The sequence below is a fragment of the Panthera onca genome, chromosome A3 (genome assembly GCF_046562875.1).
Source record: "Panthera onca isolate mPanOnc1 chromosome A3, mPanOnc1 haplotype 2, whole genome shotgun sequence".
Taxonomy (NCBI): domain Eukaryota; kingdom Metazoa; phylum Chordata; class Mammalia; order Carnivora; family Felidae; genus Panthera; species Panthera onca.
In genome coordinates, this window is record NC_138341.1 from 57724335 (window position 1) to 57746884 (window position 22550).

General features: G+C 45.8%; 1 protein-coding gene across 1 annotated transcript; it reads right to left on the bottom strand.

The window, feature by feature from the left end:
- Positions 1 to 25: 25 nt before the first annotated feature.
- Positions 26 to 22362, bottom strand: SLC1A4 (solute carrier family 1 member 4). The gene is made up of 8 exons (XM_060604460.3): positions 21490 to 22362; positions 13409 to 13451; positions 11145 to 11207; positions 9629 to 9795; positions 6780 to 7013; positions 5391 to 5585; positions 4970 to 5104; positions 26 to 2995 (listed from the first exon to the last, which is right to left on the bottom strand). Exons 1-8 carry the CDS (start codon positions 22014 to 22016, stop codon positions 2761 to 2763), a joined length of 1599 nt encoding a protein of 532 aa, XP_060460443.1. The 5' UTR covers positions 22017 to 22362; the 3' UTR covers positions 26 to 2760.
- Between the last annotated feature and the right edge of the window lie 188 nt (positions 22363 to 22550).

Here is a 22550-nt window from a genome sequence, read left to right on the forward strand (position 1 = left end):
AGAAAGGAATAAAGGAGCGTGCAGATCCTAGTAGAAATACTGTATTCATTTTGAGGACTGCTATGTTTTAAGGCAAATGTCACACATATAAAACAGTCAGAGATTAACAGTATCTGAACAGTATTTATGACAACATGTTAGAATAGCAGGGGAGACAGCTTCAGACAACGAGAAAGTGGGATTTTCCCCAGCTGGGTCACTCCTGCTCTGATTCCTCTTGTGGACTGAAACACGGGGAGAAACACGGCACCTTCTTCCTCCCAGGAGAAGTGGGGCGATCATCAGGATTTCATAGAGAAGCACCCTTCTCCAGGCCACAGCATGCTACCTACTGCATTGCCAGTTTCGGGACAGAGAGTGTGCAGTCACTGGATGTACGGCTTTGATGTTTATATTTTGTGAAAGAATTCACTTTTAGAAACAGGAGAATCAGTTTGCAGAAGCCCTAAAACTTAGGGTTAGATCACCTCTATCCAAACTCAAACTTGCTTGGATTGGAGCTAAAACAATGTGTCTAACACACATACACATGTGCATTCATGTGCATATGTAGCCATGGATATATGTGGGAGAAGGAAAGATAAGATCTCTAGAAGGCAGAAAAATCGTGAATGTTCACTTGCGATTTGGGATCAGTGTGATTGTCTCTCTTTTAAAAACAGAAGGGGATCAACAACCAGCCAGAGTGTAAAGGTTTCCAGGCACTTCTCAGCTTGGTTCCTGGTCACTCCTGGCTTCACAGGGGACAGGAGAGACTTAGCTGGTTTAAAGAGATTTGGAGGGACTTGGGCCTCCCCACCAGCTGGACTGGCTCTGTGTAGCAGGGCTCTTCCCCACTCCTTCCACTCAGAAACACAACCCCGGTTTTAAAACGGAGAAGTCTGACGGTTTCCGTCCTGCCCGCCCATTCTCAGTACAATGGGACACACATCCTAACGTGTGTGTGTGTGTGTGTGTGTGTGTGTGTGTGTGTGTGTGTGTGTGTGTTTCGCTTCTGCAGGGCCTGGGTGACAGCAATGCCACGGCAACAGGGAAAATAAGAAAACGAAGGATGCCGACAGTCTGGGAGCCGTTGTGGCCTGTTGTGAGTGGCAGAGCTGCTGCCGGGTCTTGGAGTCACATGGAAGTCAGGGACCCAGAAATGTGGTGGAAGGTGGGGGTGGCTGATTCAGGAACACTTGAACGACATCAGGAGGTTGCACTTGATGCTATCAAATAACTACAAAGAGAACGAGGGGCGTGATAGAAGTGGTTAATGCACACGGAGCACAAAGCCCTGGTCGTAAGGGATATTTTTACCAGCAGGATGAGGCCTCTGTGGAGAAAGGTATCACTTAGGTAAAAACTAAGAGCATTGGGGTGTCAGCATTTGATATCCAAGAGCTGAAATGGTTGTTTTCACGGATTCACTAACTTTGCCTCACCAAATCCCTCTGAGGTAGGTAAGAGGCAGGTGACATCAGCCCCATTTTACAAATGGGGTAAAGTGAGGCCCAGGACTTGCTGCAGGTCACACCAAGGATACACACCACAGCCACAGTGAAATAGCATTCTTGTGCCTTTCAGTCCTCCCTATCCCTGGCAACACCGGTCTTCTTTATGAAGCCTCCTTGCCTACATTCAAACCCAGTCAGTAGGCATCTGGAGGAAGCGGACATGTGGCTTATAATTTAAATCTTGACATACTGGCAGGAAAAGAAACTAAGCCCACAGAAATCAGCCAAAGCTGGGGGGTTTGGGGACCTTGGAACGGGGGCATCCCACCCTAATTAGTGAATGGGTTTGTGGTTTTCTTTTTGTCTTTGTTTTGCTGTAGTGCAGCATTTTAGGGGTCTGGTTGAATTATAATAATAGGCTGATTAAACCAACAAGGGTTCTGAATGTGATGACCATGGAGGAAGAGGCCCCTCTCTGCCTATTGCCAGATCAGAGTGGATGGGGATAAAGCTACAGTGTGGTCAGAGGCCAGGTCACAGAAGCAGCAAATTTCCCCAGGGGCTGGGACGACAATAAAGATGACTGTGTGTGTGTGTGTGTGTGTGTGTGTGTGTGTGCGCGCGCCCATCCTGATAGGGTGCATCCCTTCCCCTGCAGGCTGCATGCCCCCTCCTTTCTCTGACCTCAGAATTTAAACTGTTTACTTAGTGCCCCTGACCAGAGACCCCCGCAGTGCTAACACCATCTAGAGTATTTCTAACTTGACAACATGCAGTGCCTCCAAGCCCCCAAGCAACCAGTGAATCAGAAGCCAGCCACACCTCGCAACAGTACAAAATCTAGACACCTCGAGTCCCAGCTCAGTGAATTCCAGCCAAGGGTAAGAATTTAGGAATTTTTCCAATTACTCCGGCTTATGAGGCAATGCAACAGATGACTGTAAACCCCCTGGGTTTGCCCAGAGAGCACCCAGTGCAGAGCTGACTGGGCGCAATGAGGAGTACATGTTCCACACTCTGACTGCCAGGACCTGTGAGCGTGCTACGCACCCAGCCTGGCAGCTGAAGGGCGTGTTTCCAAACAGAGCACACGCAGTTGCACCTGGACACGGATGAAGCTGAATATCAGAGTGCCCTGGTCTTCGGTAACCAGTTCCCACTGGGAAGCCCAATGCCTGTGCCGAGAGGTAATCCTCAAACTGGTGACTGGGCCAAAGCATTGCTTGGAGGCTAAAAGTCAGAGAGCGAGCACGGTGTCTGGCATTCGGCAGCTGCACTAACAGGCCGGGCACCGCCGCTGCAGGCAAGCCCAAAGCGAGCCCTGTCACAGAACCGACTCCTTGGATTCCAGTTCCGGGGCGCTGGCCGCAGGGCCGGCGGGGTTCTGGTGTGTTACCAGGGGCGATGTCTCCTCCTCCGATTTGCAGTTGGGGACGGCCTCCACCTTCACCTCGCTCAGTTCCTGCTCCTCTTTCTTCATCGCCTTCCGATTCAGGTGGTGGAGAATGCCCGCACCCAGGGCGTCCCCTTCCACGTTCACCACGGTGGTGGTGCGGTCCCTGCAGGAAAAGACAAGGCAGGCCTCACACCGGTGCTGCGGTGACAGCAGCCTGCAGGCCCTGCTGTTTTCTGGACAGCAGGCTACTAAGGGCACAGGCCTCACTTTACTCTAAACTGATTTTCTTTCAATATTTCTTATTTCGTGAAACTAATAACCTGATTGTGGAAAACCTGGAAGAAAGAGAAATATAAAGAAGAAAACAAAAGTCAGCCATCCATACCTCACAACTCTGAGAGAATCTAGTAACATTTGATCTGTTTCCTTCCAGTCATCTTCCTGTGTATGTATTTTTGGTAGAATAGACATCATCATATGAAAATCACATATAACTAGGATGGATGGTGTAGACGTGGTTTTGTATCCAGCTTCTCTCCCACTCTCAGTACACCATGGGAACACCCCTTCTTTTTCTCACCTCAACACTGCGTCTCTGCTGAATGTTAATCTTCGTATGTATTCCATGGTGGTTGGCAAACACCATCTCACAGCACTGTCCTTTCCAGAAGCTTGTCTTCCCATAGATTAGCCCAATAACCTTCCTCTCTCCTGGGGCTCAGAACAAGTACAGTGCCCACTTTGAACAGAGGGGAAAAGGCGTGAACTTGCCTGACTGCCCCAGAGAAGCTGAGGGCTGTGGAAGCAGAGGCCACAGGGTGGTGGAGGGCTCACCTCCTGAAGTAGAGACTTTAGGTCTCTACTGTGTGGCCCACCTGGGGCCCTATTTCCCTGTTCCTGACTAAGTGCCTCTTAAAGGCCTGCCTTCCCCATGCAGAGGCAACTGAGTAAGAAAGCAGACGGGGCCTCTGATGCTCCACTCTGGTCCTGTCCCACTCACCAGCTCAGGGACTGAGTTCCATCTGATGAGCTGTCCGGATGATGCGGGTTTCTGCTGCACATTTCAACCTCATTGTGCTGAGGAGCCATAAGGATTCTGAGAGGCTCCTTCAAATTTCCAGGGCTTACACAAAGGGCTGGAGACCACCATTCCCAGCCACAATGGGCAGAGCCGCAAGCCCAGTGCCAGGTTCCAGTTTAGGTTATATGCCATGCCTGGCTCTGGCTAGCCAGGAGTGTCTTTCTTCACTAAGGTACTTGTTTACCACCATCCTGGAACTCTTCTATTCACTGTGGAGGTGCTAGCTCATTTAATCTTCAACACAGCTCTGATGTAGGTTGTGCAATTATTCCCACTTGACACGTGAGCACATTAAAACACAGAACAGTTCCAATTACACAACTAATAAATGGCAAAGCTGAGATGTAAACCCAGGTACCTGGGCTCCACGGCTCATTTTCTTATCCATATGTTGCTACTGTCCAACATTAGTAACTCAGGTGAACTTCCCTATAAAATAAGTACTGTTTATACTCAAACAAGGTATCACATGACTCAAGGAATCAGAACTCAGAATCAACACTCACTGTTCCGTGCCGTTACAGGAGCGCTGGTGATGGTGGTGCGAATCACACCTCCTTCCTCACTCCATTTCCTCTGCAGTCAAATGCTCTACCACTGAGCTATACCCCCTAAGTCCGCTTCCTCTGAGCCCAAGCCACTCACATCAGCTGGGTTCATCTTCACTTCCCTCTCAGAAATCACTCCTTGGATGTTCCAGGCCAAGGACAATCATTCCCAAAGGCTCCTTGCAGCCAACAATCTCCATTAGACCCTGTGCCGCCTCGGCCTGCACAGGGGGCCCAGCCTGGGCCTTGGACCCCTGCTTTCCTGGATGCTCTGACCAAGTTCTCAGTAATGACATTTCATGATCATTCATGGGCCTTTGTCTCTCATATTGTTTAATTTTTTCTAGCTCTAAATTTTGTCTTGCCAGCTCAACTGTAGGCTCCCTTCACAAAGCAGGGAGCATGTGTGAAGTTTCTCTGCATGCCCCAGGCCCTGCAGGGCACCGAGCTCCCAGGGAAGTCAGCACAGACTTTCTTTTATTTAGTGCCCTTAGGACTTGCTACTTACACAATCCAGTCCACAGCCAGGATCAGAGAAAGGTCATGAGTGGGCAGCCCAATGGCCTCCAGGATAATGGCGATGGTGAGGACCCCTCCAGCGGGCACGCCAGCTGCTCCAACGCTGGAGGCTGTGGCCGTCACTCTAGGGGGTGGCACAGAAGATTAGCCGTTAACACAGAACATGGTGTGGGCACAGAGAAATATGCAAAATATGGCAGCTATGGCTTAGAAACTGAAAACCACACAACCCTAGATTCTGCCGGCTGTGCCCTTGAGAGATGATTCACTCTCTTCAAGTAATGAATTCACGCTGTCGTTTTCCTAATGAGACTGGTATTCATGAGGTTTTCCGAAGGAAATCACACACGTGCAAAACCCCTCGAGTTTTGACCCAGGCCTAGAGGTGAAGAAAAGAATAGTGCGCTTACAGAATCGTGAAAATCTGTCCTGCTTTCAGCTCGATGTTGTTGAGCTGGGCGATGAACACCGTGGCCACACACTGGAAGATGGCCGCTCCGTCCATGTTCACGGTGGCCCCGATGGGGAGGATGAACCTGCTGATCCTCTTGTCCACACCGTTGTTCTCCTCAATGCACTTCATCATGGAGGGAAGTGTTGCTGAGCTGGAAATGGAAGAACAACCCACCGTGAGAACAGTCCTTCCCAGCCAGGCTAATATATCACTCAGCTCAGATCCAGGAACAGAGCAATTAGCATCGTCCTCGCTTTTGGCCCCCGCACTCCGAAATCGGAGAAGAATCGGAATTGTTTCAAAGTTTCTGTCATGATGTGGGGTTTTGTCAATTCCCAAAGTATTCAAGATCTGACTCCCTAGATTTACCTGTTATTTACCTGCATACACCTGTTCAAAATATTTCAAGAAACTACACACTACCTCATGGTGCAAACTGTTCTCAAGAGAACAAAGAACTATTTATTCATATGCACATCTCCTATGTTGAATTTTTCCCCCAAAAAAGTAAAAGGCAAGCTATGATTTTTTTTCCTTTTTAGGGCAAGAAGTAGCAGTGGCTGTGAGTCTGGAGAGTAACTGTGTTCCTAGATAACTCGAAGGTCAAGCCCTACTCTCTCCAGCCCGCTCTGCAGGCTCCACAGAGGGTAGCTGGCACAGCTGAGAAGTAGATTTGTTTCTGTCTAAGCCAGAGAATTTACCTACCTAATTCTTTTTACCACTCCTACTGTGTCATATAAATAGCCAGTCAGGATGGGAGGAAACATGCAGTAGAGAGGCAAAAACCAAATGTATAAACGCAATGGGCCACCAGCCTTTGAAAGTTTTTTTTAACATATTTGGAAAGCCCAACTGTTCTGAAGGATTTCCAATAATGATAAGGTGCATCTTTTGTACTAAATTAAATAATCCCACAATACCGTGGATGACGCATCCCTCACCATGATGCCTTGGTCTTATTTTCTAATTCATGTATCCAGAGGTAGAATTGGGGAGGTGTCATTCTGGAACTTCCCTGTGGTGCATTTTGAGTTAAGTGGTTGCCTTCTTTTACTCAGGCAAAGGTCTTACTAATTAGGGTGAGGACCCACAACTGGGTTAAATAATGATTCGACCTCTAAGGAGCAAGAAGGAGGAGGGAATGAGGCAATCCCTCTTTTTGGCAACCCCAGAAACCCACTTCCATAAAACTGTGGGACTGGTAATTTGGAAAAACCAGACAAGACCAATTGAGAGTTTTCAAGAAATTAAAATATGTCGAGATGTTGGTTGTGCATCACCGACTGGGCTCTGGTCCCACAGTAATATGGCTCCGAGCAGCCAAGGCCGCTTGAAACCGACTCACCTGGAGCACGTGGCAAATGCTGTTGCAAACGGTGTGAGGAGGCCCAGGAGGAACCTGAATGGGTTTTTTCGTGTGAACACAAAATAAATAAGTGGCAGAACAATTCCTCCATGAATAAAATGGCCCAATATGGATGTGAAGATATATTTTCCAAGGCTGGTCACCAGCACAATGATGTCTTTCATTTCCAAAATCTTGCTTCCAACCAGGAACATGATGCCCACAGGCACATACCTAGGGCATGAGCATAGGGTACTTGTCAGTAAGAGTGACATGATGATGGGGCTGGGAGATGCAGACCCTTCCTGAAACACAACACAGGGACTTCCAACTAAGTGGTCTTCATTTCTCCTTAGGATAAGCCTAGGGGCTCCTGACTGGCTCAGTGGGTAGAGCATGCAACTCTAGATCTCAGGGTAGTGAGTTCATGCCCCACCTTGAGTGTGGGACTTGCTTAAAAAAAAAAAAAAGAAAAAAATGAAGCTCTCCCTAGTATGATTCTGAGGAATAGAAAAGGATGGGCCCATTTTATAGGCTGTGAAACTAAGTAAAATTAACATGATAAATCACCAGGGATAAGAGAGTCAGGACCAGAACCCAGACTTCTTTCCCCTTGGGTATATTATGTTCTTAACAGAGGGATGCTACCAACCACCTGGGCTCATTAGTGGAAAGCCAAGGAACTCCTCAAGATCAAAGCCTCTCGGACTGAGAACTTGACTTTCAGCCTTGGTCAGGCTTGTTCTGAGAACTTAGAAAAACAAAAGACTAACACCTATTTTGCAGAATTGCTGTGATACAGAACTGAGCCAAAGCTGGGACTTTTGTTAAGTTTTAAAATCCTTGTGGTTTGCAAAACATGATTCCGTGGGAAAAAGTCATTAACAATGACCCTCAGGGAACACTCCTCGAACGTGAAGAATTTTTTAATGGCAAGATGGGAGGAAAAAAAGGTAAGAAATGAACTCTGGGAGCTACAGAAAACAAAAGTCAGCTGTTTTGAAGTTAATATAAATTTAGGAAGAATTTTATAACCATTGACTTTGTAAGTTTCAATTACATAAATATAATGTCACATAGTTCAAATGTGAAAGTGTTCCAAAGGATGAATAAAGTCTCCCTCCCACTTCTCCCTGCAAGTACTCAGTTTCCTTCCCTGGAGATAGCCAATGTCACTGGTTTCTTGAATTTTCTTTACGGATATTCTAAGCAGTATTATTAATTTTAAATTCCATAGCAACTCATGAATGCACTGTCCTTTCAAAAAATTAGAACACAGATTAGGCCAAAATCCTCTTTAGGCACCACCCTCATGCCAGACTCCTCCTCAGAGAACTACTTTGCTTACTATGCATTTAGATACATAGGTATGTATTTAAGACTTTTAAAAGTTTTATTTATTTATTTATTTATTTATTTATTTATTTAGAGAAGGGGGAGGGGCAGACAGAGGGAGAGAGAATCCCAAACTGGCTCTGCACTGTCAGCACAGAGCCTGACGTGGGACTCGAACTCACGAACCGTGAGATCATGACCTGAGCCAAAATCAAGAGTTGGATGCTTAACTGACTGAGCCACCCGGGCGCCCCCAGGTAAGGCGTTTTAAACCCTAATTCTGGTGAGATGCACTTACTGGGCAACAGATCGCCACTCCAGTCAGACACACGGCAGGCTCTGCCTCTGTGACTAGTACCTTGAATTGAAGGAATGACTATAAATTGGTTTCCAGATTGAAAGTGTCTTAACCCAAGAACATCACTTTCTTGAATAATCTCCTGTAATCTAAATTTTTGAGAAGATTTTAGACTAAAAATATAAGCCAGGAAAAGAACCTGACATGTGATGAAAATACTTTTTCCTTTCTGAAAATATTTTTCTCCCCAGAACAACAACAGTCATATGAAGGGTCATATTTGCAAGGATAGAGTCAGATTCTGGAATTTTTGGTTGGGGAAGATAAACACCACCAGTGGGGGCTCTGAACTTGACCTCCCATTAATGATAAACTTCACTACCAAATTCCAGGCTTCTGTCCTAAAATCTGCCACCCTGATGCTATCTGATAGAAGTTCTGGGATATTTAAGGGTTTACAATAAGGAAAATGCTTTGTGTATGAATGGATAAACTAAGTTTTTTGACAATGTATGTGGAGAAGTTAAAACCCATAGAAGTTTGACTTGAGTGAAACAGCAAGATAAAGCTTATAAGGGATAGGTGCTGGAATTGGTAGGATTTCTAAGAAATCATTTTGAGAGATCTGGTCCAATTTTTACTTGTTAGCCAGAATCAATCAAATGGTTTTTATTAAACAATTGCCCTTTTATTGATGCACATAAAGAAACATTTATGTAAAAAGAGACCATTCCAAGTTTATATATGCGTGGGATGAAAATGAATTTGTCCTCCATGCTGTGAAATATTATAGTAAGGGGCCCCTTTGAAGCCTGAGGTGTATGGTTTTAAGATAAATAAGCCTTATTTTACATAGCAGATAGCAGATTTATGGAGCTGATTGACCCACAAGATGGTATGGGCATCCTATATGATATGGATAATGGTAGAAACCCATAAATAAATCACCAGTGACAGAACCATAAGGGGTCACCGTGGGTGGTGAAGAAGGCACAGGTAGCTATGGCACATTCCTGATTCTCTGAGACTGGGGACGTGAGGAGAAACCTCTCCACCTCCACCACCCCCTCTATCAAGTCTGGCCTAAGGCGCATCAACCACAGATGGAGTTCTGAGCCAGGTTGGCCCCACAGGGGTGACCTCGGACAGTAGACTGGGATTCTTTTCTGGATGGCAGGAGAAATGAGAGGGAGACTAATGCACAGGCCAAACTTACCACATGATCCATGACACCAGCACCATCGTTGCCTCATTGAAGGCATTGAAGAAACGGATGAGCTCTTCTCCTTCGGAGCCGAGTTTCTTTAGGGCCACTCCTAACACCAGGGCAAAGAGGACCAGTCCTAAAATGTTCATCCCTTCGATCTCGGTGCCAATGGGGATCTGTGGGATCAGAAGGGACAGAGGATCTAAGTTTATAATCTATGAGTGAGAATTCAAGTAGAGGTCAGACGATCACTTCAAAGGGTTGCTTTTAGGAGACCTGGTTAATATAACATTGTATATCAACTACACTTTGATGATAAATATAAAAAAATAAATTTAAAAAAATAAAAGAGCTGGTTGGTGAAAAGTTTCTTCAGATCGAGAGTCAATGATTGCAATCGTGCCTCCCAAATGTCCACAAATTCTTTGTTGCTAGACTGTTGTGGTGGCCCTCCTAGCTGACAAATTTCACAAAAGATTTTCAAGATCAACATGGATATTTTTAGGATATTCTTTCCTAAGTCACTGACTTAAAATATATAGACATACTGTATTCCTTTTTTTTCCCCATAATGCTCAATCGCACTACTACAAGCATATACTGGAGTAATGTTTATTCCATCAAAACACACCATGAAATTCTGAACAGGAAACATATGTCAGCACGGCAGAAATAGAAACAGCATTTTTACCACAGATCTGAGTTCTAGTCCCAGCTCTGATATTAAATGACTTCTCAGACTTTCAGCTTCTTCAACTGTCAGATGAAATGAACTGGACTAATTAGTAGTTTTCAACTTTTTTTTTTTTAAGTAGAACGTTTCCTCAATCAAAGAAAGACTGGGATAACTCAGAGCCCCTCAGCCCTCAGAAGCTGTATGTGTGGGGGTGGGGAAAGGGTAAAGTACCGGCTTCTTCCCATGACAGCTCTGGAGAAGCACTGAATAATCCTCAAGGTCCCCTGTCCCTTCCAGCTCTACCATGAAGGCTGGGACCTCACCCAGTGTCTGGCCAATAATAGCTGCTCCAAGAACATGTGTGAATGAATGATGGCAATAGTGAGTGAAGGCCCCAAGATAAGTTCTATGTGTAGAGGTAGTTATATTTTATTAGTTATATTTCAGGATGGCAGAAGGGGTGTTATAATATATATATATATATATATATATATATATATATATATATATATATATAATATAAATATATAAAATATATTTAATATATTTTAATATATTTACATATAAAATATATTTAAAAATAGATAAAATATATTGAAGAAAGGGGATATTAGTTCCGATTCAATGAAATGGATCTACTAAAGATTCCAATACTACAGATGCTGGCCTTTGGCCATGTTGGTAAATAACCTAAGGAACAAACCTAATGTATGTTCTTCGGACAGTTCATTCAAACACCAGAGTTTTCAACCCTGCTGAGGAAAAGATGCATCACATAAGCTCCTGCAATTAAAAGCATTATTTGCTTTATAAGTCATTTGCCACAAGTGATCTTATAAAGAGTTTTACCTTTTCATGGGTTACGTTTCCAGAGCTCGTGTTGTGGGTCATCTCTCTATAATCAGTTGCATACTGGGAACAAGAGAAAGAAAAACCCGCTCGCTGTTAGTTCACAGGTGAAGACCAATCAGAGGAAGGGAGACGACTGTGGGGCCTCTTGTTATTCCTCACTATTCACTCCGAGTGTTCTCAGAATTCCTCACTCGGTTGGCCTGACAAGGGCCTATGAGAACTGTACAAAAGTTACTTAAGGCCAAGGCAGCATACACCCCAAGAAGCCTCTGCATTACTCAGGGACCCACAGCGTTAGGGACAATGGTTTGGAGGAGGAGGTCTGCACAATTTCATCCTGATAGTTTGATATTTCAAACAGCTGACACTTTATGTTATTTGGAGAACATTAATTTCATAATGCTGAAGTTTACTTTTCAATGTCTTATTTTATTTTTTTTAATTGATATTTTTAAATGTTTACTTATTTATTTTTTTATAGAGAGCACAATGGAGAGGTAGAGAGAGAGGGAGACAGAGGATCCAAAGCAGGCTCTGCACTGACAACAGTGAGCCTGATGCGGGGCTCAAACTCACAAACCGCAGAATCATGACCCGAGCCAAAGTCGGAAGCTCAACTGACTGAGTCACCCAGGCGCCCCTATTTTCATTCATACATTTATGCTCCACTTTGTTCCAGAACTTGTTTGAGCTTGACTGCTTTTTCAACATCTACTTCTAATTTGCCTTGGCCTCTACTCTCCAAAGCAAAGGATGTGAGGCAAGATGGCATTTTCTGGCTAAGTCATCTGGGAGACTCACTTATAAGTACAATGACTCTCCAAACTCTGGTCCTACAGTTGACTTCACATACTTCTGCCTGATGCACACAGCTGTCTCCCTGTGGCGGTATGCACAATTGAATGGAATCCGTTATAAAACACCTTTCCTGACCTCTTCTAAGAACACCTGGCTCTGAACTGTCCCGAGGAGCCCTTTAGGATATACTGCTTTGTGCCTACTGTTGATGAGGTCTGGTTTCTTTCAGCTTTGATTTATCAAGCTTTCAGACAGACAGAGGTGTTCAGCTGTCCTGTGATTAAGGGTGACAGGGGAAACAAAACCCACCCTACACCTTCTGCGACAAGCACTGAAAACTCCATAAACCTTTTACTTTTTTCCTATCTCACAGTATAAATACAAGCCACAGCTGTGTTTACATGCAGTTCTTAAAAAGGGGGGGGGGGCACCTGGGTGGCTCAGTCGGTTAAGCAACTGACTCCTGATTTTGGCTCAGGTTATTTTGATCTCATGATTCGTGATCATCATTTTGATCTCATGATTCGTGAGATCAAGCCCCTCATTGGGCTGTGCATTAACAGTGCGGAGCCTGCTTGGGATTCTCTCCCTCTCTCTCTGTCCCTCCCCAATTCACGTGCAAGCTGTCTCTCCCTCTCAAAAATAAACAAATACACCTTTAAAGTAAATAAAATAAAAATAAGAGAGAGGGAGAGAGGGCTGTAAGTAGAAACAGAAACGTTTGCTTGGAAAAGGTAATGAGATTAGTCTATCTAATCTAGACCTTTATATTCCTTCTCCTCACAAAGCAGGACTATAGGGACGTTACTTGCAGTCTTGCAAACATTAGAGAAAAACAGAAACATCTATCAATACGGGACTGACAGAAAGAAATTATGATATGCTCATACAGTGGAATACGGCCATTAACATTACGCAGAAGGATATTTACTGACATGAAAAATGTTTATCATATGCTGCCTTAAAGCAGAGATTAAAAACAATATGTGTAGTATGTGTACATACTATTAAAATGTGTAGTATAATTATTTTTATTTTCAAAATGTGTGTGTGTGTGCACATGCAGAGAAAAAACATATCTGAAGGATGCATACCAAAATGTTAATGGATATCTCTAGGTAGTGGTTATGGTGATTTTTAGTTTCTTCCATATTTTTCATATTTTGCACTTTATTTTTTTTTGCATGAGCATATATGACTTTTATAATCAGAAAAAAAGATAAAAGTATATATATCTTTCCCAGGTGATACGAAAAGATGATGGAACAAGGGGGATATTTCAGGAAACCTTTCTGTTTTTTGTGGTTTGGTTTGTTTTTACTCCAGGGTCCCCTCTATAAGCCAGCGTACCAAGTTTTGTTAACAATACTACCTGGCCTGTCCCGCCTTACCTAACTCTACGGCCGAATTTATACACCACCCCAATCAAAGTTTCCTGTTCTTAACAAAGCATCAAGCCTTACCGTGCGGAAAGTGGCAACCACAAGATTTGAGGGAAACAGGTTTCTGTTGGAAAAGAAAGCACTTTGTCAGTGTTCTTAAGATTCAGCATTCAAAGCGTCTGCTCTAAGATGCCCATTCCTGACAGCTCAACACACAATGTTCCCTCTCTCTCCACCTCCAGAAGTTACTGTGGCCCCTGCTTGACCCAGGCACCCTACTATGCCTTGGCTGCTGGGCCACAATAGATGCTCTGAGAGCACAGAGTCTTATGCTCATCTCCCTCGTGGTACTCCAGGAAAACCATAGCACTCTCTTTTCCCCAAGAAGTTAAGCCCTATTGCGGAGGTTTTCAGCAAGAGTGGTACAGCCCACTGGTGAAATCCAAGGGAGTGTTTTCATTGTCAAAATAATTGGGGGGCATTCCTGCAGTTGGGGGAGTGTGTATAGCGGAAGGTGCCAGGTCCCAGCTATTCATTCTACTGAGGCCCTCACGTGGCCCTCACGCTGTCCAAATGTCCTATATACCTGTAGATGAAAACCTTATTTATAATTACCTCAGCCTAAACCAACTCCAAAACAAGGTTGGCTTTTGGGTTTTTTGCACAATTTGAACTTACACTGAATTTTCCAGAAATGCAACTACTGTGTAAAATGTGGGAGAATTTTTTGCTTTATTCAGAATCTTGCAAAAAATTGTTCATCTTTCTGGAAAATCGCATCACGAATGGCAAATTGTAGGATCTGAGTCCTTAATTACCCACACAAGTATCAAGTACCAGCCTGCATTTACAGCTGTCTCATTCACAGTGAATGTAAATTGAGAAGCAAGCACCTAACCACTTTGTTTTAGGATACTTATGTATTAAAACATATTATTTTTTATTATACATTACTCTCCTTTTATCTTTTTATATTACTGTTGAGTCATGTTGATGCTTTGAGATTATGTGTGTAGGTAAATTCTATTTATGGATTTCATTTCAGGATGAAGAGTTTTATAAAATATTTGTCATAAAAGGAGGGCAATAGAACTGATCAAATTAAGCTAGATTTTGAAACCAAAATCTATTCATGCAAACAGTTTTTACTGAGAGCCTCCTTTGGATCAGGCTCTATGCAAGATGCTGGTCTTAATATATAACAAAATTCCAGTGACATTTCCCTGTCCATTGGTTGTACCACTTCCTTTAAGAATAAGTCTAGAAGAGGGGTGCCTGGGTGGCTCAGTTGGTTGACTGTCCAACTTTGGCTCAGGTCACGATCTCACAGTTTGTGGGTTCAAGCCCTGCATCAGGCTCTGTGCTGACAGCTCAGAGCCTGGAGCCTGCTTCAGATTCTGTGTCTCCCCCTCTCTCTTCCCCTCCCATGCTCATGCTCTGTTTCTCTATGTCTCTCAATAATAAATAACCTTTAAAAAAAAAAAAAAAAAAGAATAAGTCTAAAAGAGTGAACCACTCCAAATCATCCTTTACAATTTATGTCAAACTTATCCAGTAATTCTGACTTCTGTGGTTGAATTGTTTCCCTAGCACTGGAATCTCTATGCAACTATTCGCAATGCATTTGGCTTCAGAGGTAGGCAGCTCTGACTGCAACCCGGCTTGGCAAGCGGTCTAAGATAGGCTCCTGGTAGTCACATCTTGTGCAATGCCCTTCCCTTCAGTGTGGGCTAGAAGGACCTCCTTCTAGCCAGTAGAATACAGCAAAGGTGATGGGGTGTCATTTTCAAGATTCAGTTACATAAAATCGTGGCTTCCTTCTTGCTAGAAGACTTTCTTTATTGCAATTCATTCTTTATTAAAACTCATTGAACTGTACACCTAAAATGGGTGCATTTTATTGTACCTAAATCACATCTCAAAATTGCTTAAAAAAATAAAAAGATACAGTGCTAACTGCAAAGAAGATTTTACAACCATAAAAATGCATACTTTCAATGGGATGACTGAACTTTCTATAGCTCAGCTCTCAGATGTGAATCCCTGGGAAGGCACCACCTGGGGGCAGTGAGATGGAGCTCATGCATCCACAAAATCATTCTCCTCTCCCTTGGTCCCTCTGGTCACCACAGAACATGCGCAGTCCCTCTTGCCCACACCAAGGGCAAGGAGCTGAGATTGTGGCAGTAAAGCAAAACATTTCTCTGAGCTCTTGACAGATTGTGCCTTTGGTGTTGTAGGTGGTGGGGGAGTGGGGGGGTTGGTATATAGATACAGGTGCCATAATTTAAAAGTGTCAAGTCCGTACTAAATTCAGAGAGCCAAGTCAGACCAAATGAGGAGACAGTGAACGGACAAGCCTTTCCAGTGCTATAGGAGTCTTTGGGTACACTACTTAAACAGAAAAACTGGTGTGGGCTGAGGCTGAACTGCCGGAAGGAGAACTTCTGCCAGCGGTAGCATGTGCTCCCGCAGCTCACACAGTGAAACACTTCAAAGATGTTTCTTCTTTATACATTGGGTACCGTTTGCTCTTCTGATCCTATTTGTCAAGGGTGGTCTGCATTTCCCTGTCCTATATGAAAAGAATGGAAAACAATTTACTTTTGCTTAGGTATATTTTTTGTTCCAGAAATATTTCCTTTTATTTAAGTTCAAAAATTCTTTACCAAATTTATGAAAATTTCAAAGACTCTTCAGAACAGGATATGGCACGGTATGTGCGCCTGCTATATATTTATTATCCTTAGTGTTTATTGTTAGAGTCCGTTAACAGGGACATGCCCCTTCAGATCTTGCTACCCCCTACAAGGCTGGGAGCAGAGGAAGAGCTGGGGGTCCTGGGCTTGCACTATGGTGACAGTAGGGGGCAGGGGGAGTAATCTACCCTCTTCCTAAGGCCCATATCCATTTTTAGATTCCAGCTAGTAAGGTTACTGCTGGGCCCCCGGGGTGGGGGACTTTTGGGGAAATGAGGCTAAGAACAGCACTAATTCTCTGTAGCAAGTAGCCTGAGGGCTGTCCTTGAGGGGCTGGGACACTTGAGAATATTAGCAAGACACTCCAATATTCACTCATTTAATACTCATAACAAGTGTAAGTAGTAGATATTATTATTAGCCTCATTTTACAGATAAGTAAACTGAAGCACAGAGAGGCTAGCTGACTTGTCCACACAGTTAGTAAGTGGCAGAGCTGGATTCAAACCCAAGTCTGTTTTTATTTGTTTGTTTGTTTATAAGGTTCATTCTTGACAGAGAGAGAGAGAGAAAAAAAATGGGAAACAGAGCACGAGCAGGGGAGAGGCAGAGAGAAAGAGAGAGGGAGGCACAGAATCCCAAACAGGCTCCAGGCTCCAAGCTGGCAGCACAGAGCCTGATACGGGGCTCAAATTCACCAATCGCAAGATCATGACCTGAGCCAAAGTTAGACATTTAACTGACTGAGCCACCCAGGAGCCCCCTTCAGTGTCTGCTTTTAATCACCACCCATGTGGCCTCTCCGGGGGCTCTTTTCAGTCTCTCAACTATTCAGGTAGCCTCCTGGGTGGCAGAAGGAAAGATGTCGGGTTAAAACCTTTTAGTGTTTGTTTTTTTAAAACAACAAAGTGTCACCTTTTCCCTTTAGTGACTACTTAGGCTGAGAACCCTCGGTTAATTTGGATCCTTGTTAGATTTGCTAAGAGTCTTCATCTTGCCTATAGAAGAGAGACATAGGGCATGGGTCAAACAACCTGCTGTGGCCCAACAGCTAAAAGAAATTATTCACTATTCACTGTCTTGACTGTGATCTTGGGGCTAATAATAGAGCTCAGTCTGATAGGTTTCTTTGCAGCTATTAAAGAAATGTGTTTTTTGCAGAAAGGCATCCTATTCACACCAGTCCTTGAAAGGAAAAGGAAGTCCCTTATGTCTCCCTCTGCGAAGGGAAAGGCTTGTAGCACTATCCACTGTTGAGAAAATGAGCACGAGAAAAAAAAAAAAAAGCCTAGAAAACTGAGCAACAGGCAAAATCTCATTTGTGTTTACCATGCACACGGCTGCACCCTGCTACGCTTTTGCAAAAAACAGTGGCCCAGGTCCATTTTTCTGGTTGCCAGTGCAGACGGAGCCCTGAGCCCAAGAGCTGTTCCTACCTGCTACCTTTGCAGATAAGCCTCTGGCTTTCCATTTGGAAACTACAAATTTTAGCACCCAAAGGAATGTTAGGAGCCAGTTGTCTCAGTCCTTTCCACTTATAGCTGAAGAAAATTGAGGTCAACTTTGGAGATCACAAACATATAATGCAGGGAGGAACAAAACTGGAATGTCAGGGAGGATATGTGAAGATTTCTGCTCCCTTTTAGAATGGAAGGCTCTTCTGTGTTTAGTTTTCACTTTTCCACATTTTCCAAATTTCCCGTAGTGCTGATTCTATCAGTCCAAAATATAGTAACTGTTCACTTCTTTTTCTCCAAGCTCGTGTGGTTCCCAACACACTGAAAGACTACATTAGCTTCAAGTCCTCCTCGGCTGTCCCCGTCTGTTTACTCTCGCTTCTTTCAGACTACGGAAAGAGGGCCATCCCCATAGAGTCACGTGAAACAAACAAAAATCCCAATCGCTCTTAATACTGCTCCATTTATAACAAGAGCAAGCATATATTGGGCGAGCCCTGTTCTAAGAGCTTTACAGACATAACTCATTTAACCCTCAGAACAATCTTCTGAAGTAGTACTTTCATGATGGCCGTTACAAAGATGAGGAAGCTATGACACAGAGGTTAGGGACATGCTCTAGCACTCATGATCAGGAAGTATTGTTAGGGACCAAGAAGTTCCGTAATTTTTTTAAAATTTATTTTATTATTTTTTAATATAATTTATTGTCAAATTGGTTTCCATGCAACACCCGTGCTCATCCCAACAGGTGCCCTCCTCAATGCCTGTCACCCACTTTCCCCTCTCTCCCAGCCCTCATCAACCCTCAGTTTGTTCTCAGTATTTAAGTCTCTTATGGTTTGCCAAGAAGTTCCATAATGACTGAGTTCCTGATAACCTGTTTCTGTCTCTTTGGTGCCAAAACCATTTCGTTTGGGATGGAAAGTCACAGCTCAATCACTTGGGTCACATCCAGTTCTGAGAGTCCTGTACGGTTCCGGGGCCTGGGCACAGGGCTCTGGGCTGCTCAGGAGGAGACTGGGACTTTCCCACCTGCCAGTTGCCATCCACCAACTCTATCCCTTCTCAACTCTCAAAGGGCCTGCTTCTAGCAGTGCCTCACACCCACTTCCCAGCCCGTTATTTCTAATCCACTGTGTGTTGGAAAATCAAACCACTCAGTAATGGCATTCTGAAAACCTTCTAAAAGTTACAATGAATATCTGTTAGCTTCATTTCTTTCTGGCTTGTAGCTCCATCTTGAGAAAAATTCAAAATCTAGGCAGAGAGACCCTGTGGGAGTTGTGAGGCCCTCACCACCAGGAAAGCTCATGGGCTTTAGCAAAGCCTTGGCAGCAGCTGCACGAAGTCATCAGAGACTTCTCTCTGGTATTTAAGTTCTGGGCCCTTACCCGCTGAGGGCCTGCTGGATAACTGAGGTGTTTTTGCTGGCAGTCTCATTTCATTCACTGCCCACAGGCAGACAGGACCACACCCTGCCTTTGCCAAGAAACACGCCCAGAATCACATAAAATCAGCATCTGTGGGGTTTCTTTGAAGGAAGCAAATTTAAAACTTCTACCCAGAGAGTGAGGAAGCATTTAGACATGGCTCAGAACTCAGTTTCCTCTCATAAGCTGCTCAACGTCAAAGCCAAATCTGAGCAGCAGTAAATAGGCTTTTCTTTGCTGAAGAGGCTCAGATCCTCTGTTTAGAGGAAGTGGGCATTGGCCCTGACCCAAATTATATTCTTACCTGATTCCCATTTGGCCCAGAGCAAATATTTCTGAGATGGTCAGACTAGACCAGCAGCATGGCATCATTACTATGGCATTTTGACTGGGGGAAGGGGAGAGTGGGAGAAATAGAGCCCTGGTACACAAGACCCGTAGTTTTTTTTTTTCTTTCTTTCTTTCTTTTTAAAAAATTTTTTTTTTTTTAAGTGATCTCTATACCCAACATGGGGCTTGAACTCACAACCCTGAGATCCAGAGTCGCATGCTTCACTGAGTGAGCTAGCCTGGCGCCCTGACCCATAGTTTTTCTAATCCCTCTTTTGGTAAACCACCCTGTGACCTTGAGCAAATCACTTAATCTCTCTAGTCTCAGTTTCCTCAGTCGTAAAATAGGATCATACCACCTGCCCTACCTTTATCCGAGAGCTGCTGGATTAAAGGAGGTTGGCTGTTGGAAGCATTATGAAATGCAACCTATTCCCAACAAGCCACAACAAAGGTTCTCTTAGTCCTTTCCTGCAGTCCAGTCACTGAAAAGTCTGCACCAAGACTGGTCAATAAGCCATGATGCTGGGCCACCATTCACTTCAGAAGCAGCTGCTGTAGGGGCTTGGATCTAAAACTAGAAAACCATGATCAGGAAATAAGATGTCCCTTCTGGGAAGGGTGGTAATAAAGTAACCCCTCACCTTAACTTGCCCCATTTTTTGGCCACTGTCCCTCTTTTGGAGAGAAAAGAATGCTACTGAGCCTCCTTATGGGATACCGCCAGCAGGTAAGGGCTGGGCATCCACATTCCCTTCCCTGGGCTACTGATCCCTGCAAAAGAGAATCCTTTACCCCCGCCCCCCCCCCCCCCCGCACACCCCCCAACCACCTTCCCTCCCAGGGAAAGCTGACTGATATAGTACTGAATGTAATGAGCGAAAGGCAGTCTCAACCTCAGCAGACTTTGTTTTCAGCGCCCTATTTAAAAGTTCCAAAACTTTAAGGATCTCTAAAGACTCCAAATATTAAGCTGCCAGATACCAGAGACTGCGATCATATCAAAGTCCTAATGGGCCACCTCCACCTGCCCTTTTGGTAAGAATTTTTTGGTCCCTCTCATCAGACGTCTTTTTTTTTTTTTCCAAATACAAGTCTTGGACTTCCTGTTGTTATAGTTTCAAATGAACACATTCTCTCTTAAGTGGCAGACAGTCATCACATTTTCCAGAGGGAGCAAAGGAAGTAGCAGGAAGTCAAATCACTTTGCCCAGGGTTTGCTGTTTTTCACGGCCTCAGCAATGTGGAGCTTTGCTTCGTGACTCAAGACAAAACACACCTCCAAGGCTCTGAATCTAGAATTATCGGAAACCTGGAGAGGGAGCCAGCTGAGCTCCTCACTCAGCTGAACCTGGCCAGGCCAGAAGATGCCTCCAGGGTGCAGTTTTCCCATCTGTGAATTCTAGGCTAACAGAGAAACCAAGGGATGCTGAGGCTTTGGATAATCCAAAACAACAGAAACAACACTGCATCTCAAGGGATAAAATGCAACTTCTAACGGTCACAAAAAGCAGGCAAAACTTCCTCCCATCTAGAACTCACTCTTCCAGAAATAAAGCTCCTTGAAACTCACAATACTCTACAGTGGTCTTGACTATGGGGTGAACAGTAACCTGTCCCAAGCCACCAGAAGAGTCAGGTTTCTGGGCTATGGGCCTCATACAGCTAACCCCACCCTTGCTATCCTTGGGACCACTGACAACTCTTCAAAAATTGCCACCATCCGTGTGCGTTGGTGGTATAGTGGTGAGCACAGCTGCCTTCCAAAAATGGCCACCTTACTCTCAGCCAAAGGGCTGAAACAGGGACGGCCAGAGATTACAGGTGAGGATGACCCAACAAGTACAATTTAACCAATGCTCCCAGAAGTTTTCAGGCACTGTGCAGATAAAATGGGGTGAAGATATCCGGCCTGATTGGAACGTTTTTAATGGTGAGGGTGGCCAGAGAGCTTAAGGAGTACAGTACAGGTGAGACAGCTGCCTCTTCCCTCACACACACTCGTACCTAACGGTGGGGCTGGTTCTTGGCTATAACATGCAGACGGCGTTTTCATATTAAAAAAAAATGTTAAAGTCCACCAGCAGCCAATTAAGAATGAACTCTTAGCAGTATATGAGGGTGATGTGTGTGTGTGTGTGTGTGTGTGTGTGTGTGTGTGCGCGCGCGCGCGCGCGCGCACTGGAGTGTATTTGAGAGCTGGCATTCTTCACTGTGCACTTGGCGAGGTGGGGGAGCGTTACCTGGCCAGGTCGAGGAAAGAGTCCACTGTCTCTTTGGGGACCGGAGGGGACCCCGACTCTTCCAGTCCCAGGTCGCTGGACTGAAGGGTCTGCGCGCCAGACCCAGGCTTGATGATGAACGCCAAAGCGACGGCGAGCGCCGAGGCGCCAAGCGTGGTGAGGCCGAAGTAGGCGATGGCGATGCCGCCCAGGCGCCCGAGAGAGCTGGCGTCGAGGGAGGCGGCGCCCGACACTAGGCTGCAGACTACCAACGGCAGGATGATCATGCGCAGCATGCGGAGCAGCATTTCGCCGGGGAAGGCCAGGTAGGCTACCTGCGTGCGGCTGAGGCCGAGCCCGCGCAGCGCCGCGCCCAGGCCGGCGCCCGCCACCACTCCGGACACGGTGAACAGCACGAGCGCGTGCCGCCGTAGTAAGCCCGCGCAGCGCCGCGCGAGTCCCCCCGCGGACCCCGGCGCGCCAGGCCCTGCCGCAGGCCCCGCCTGGGTGCCGTCCAGGTAGCCGTTGGTCTCGCTGCTCTTCTCCATGGCGGTGCCCGCGGCCCCGAGCTGTTGGAGGCGGGGGACTTTGCTCTGGGATAAGACGAGGCTCTCAATGAACGGATCAGGCGGAGCTGGCGACGTCCGCCAGCTGTGTCCCGCGGGTTTTGGGAGGCGGCCCGCGGAGAGCTCCAGACCTGGGCGCAGAAGCAGGTGTGGAAAGGGCCAGGAGAGGCGCGGGAGAGAGGGCTGGAGCACCGGCCTGAGTGTGTCGCGCCGCGCCCAACCTTCCCACAGCGGTCGCGGGCTGGAGATGATGCAACGCGGGAGCCGCGAGAACGGACGCAGATGGGAAGAACCGAGGGAGCTGGGAGCGGCCCGAGCCCGCCCCTTCACACCCGCCGCCCCGCCCCCCCCGACTTCGGCCAATCAGCGCCCGGGAGCCGCCCCCGCGCGCCCCTCGCCCTGGCTGCCCGCGCGGGGGGAGGGGCGGCCGGGCGGGGGGCGCTGCTGAGGCCGCTGCTGAGGCCGCTGGGGCGCCTGCTGAGCGGGCCAATCCGGGCGCCGGCTGCCGCCTCCCGG

What these genes read in the sequence shown, in the direction of transcription:
- SLC1A4 (XM_060604460.3), bottom strand. Translation starts at nt 22,016, where the DNA reads ATGGAGAAGAGCAGCGAGACCAACGGCTACCTGGACGGCACCCAGGCG. An exon ending in TCTTTCCTCGACCTGGCCAG is followed by an intron (nt 13,452 to 21,489) that starts GTAACGCTCCCC and finishes CTTTTCCAACAG; the next exon opens with AAACCTGTTTCCCTCAAATC. An exon ending in GGACAGATTTTCACGATTCT is followed by an intron (nt 5,105 to 5,390) that starts GTAAGCGCACTA and finishes GCCACCCCCTAG; the next exon opens with AGTGACGGCCACAGCCTCCA.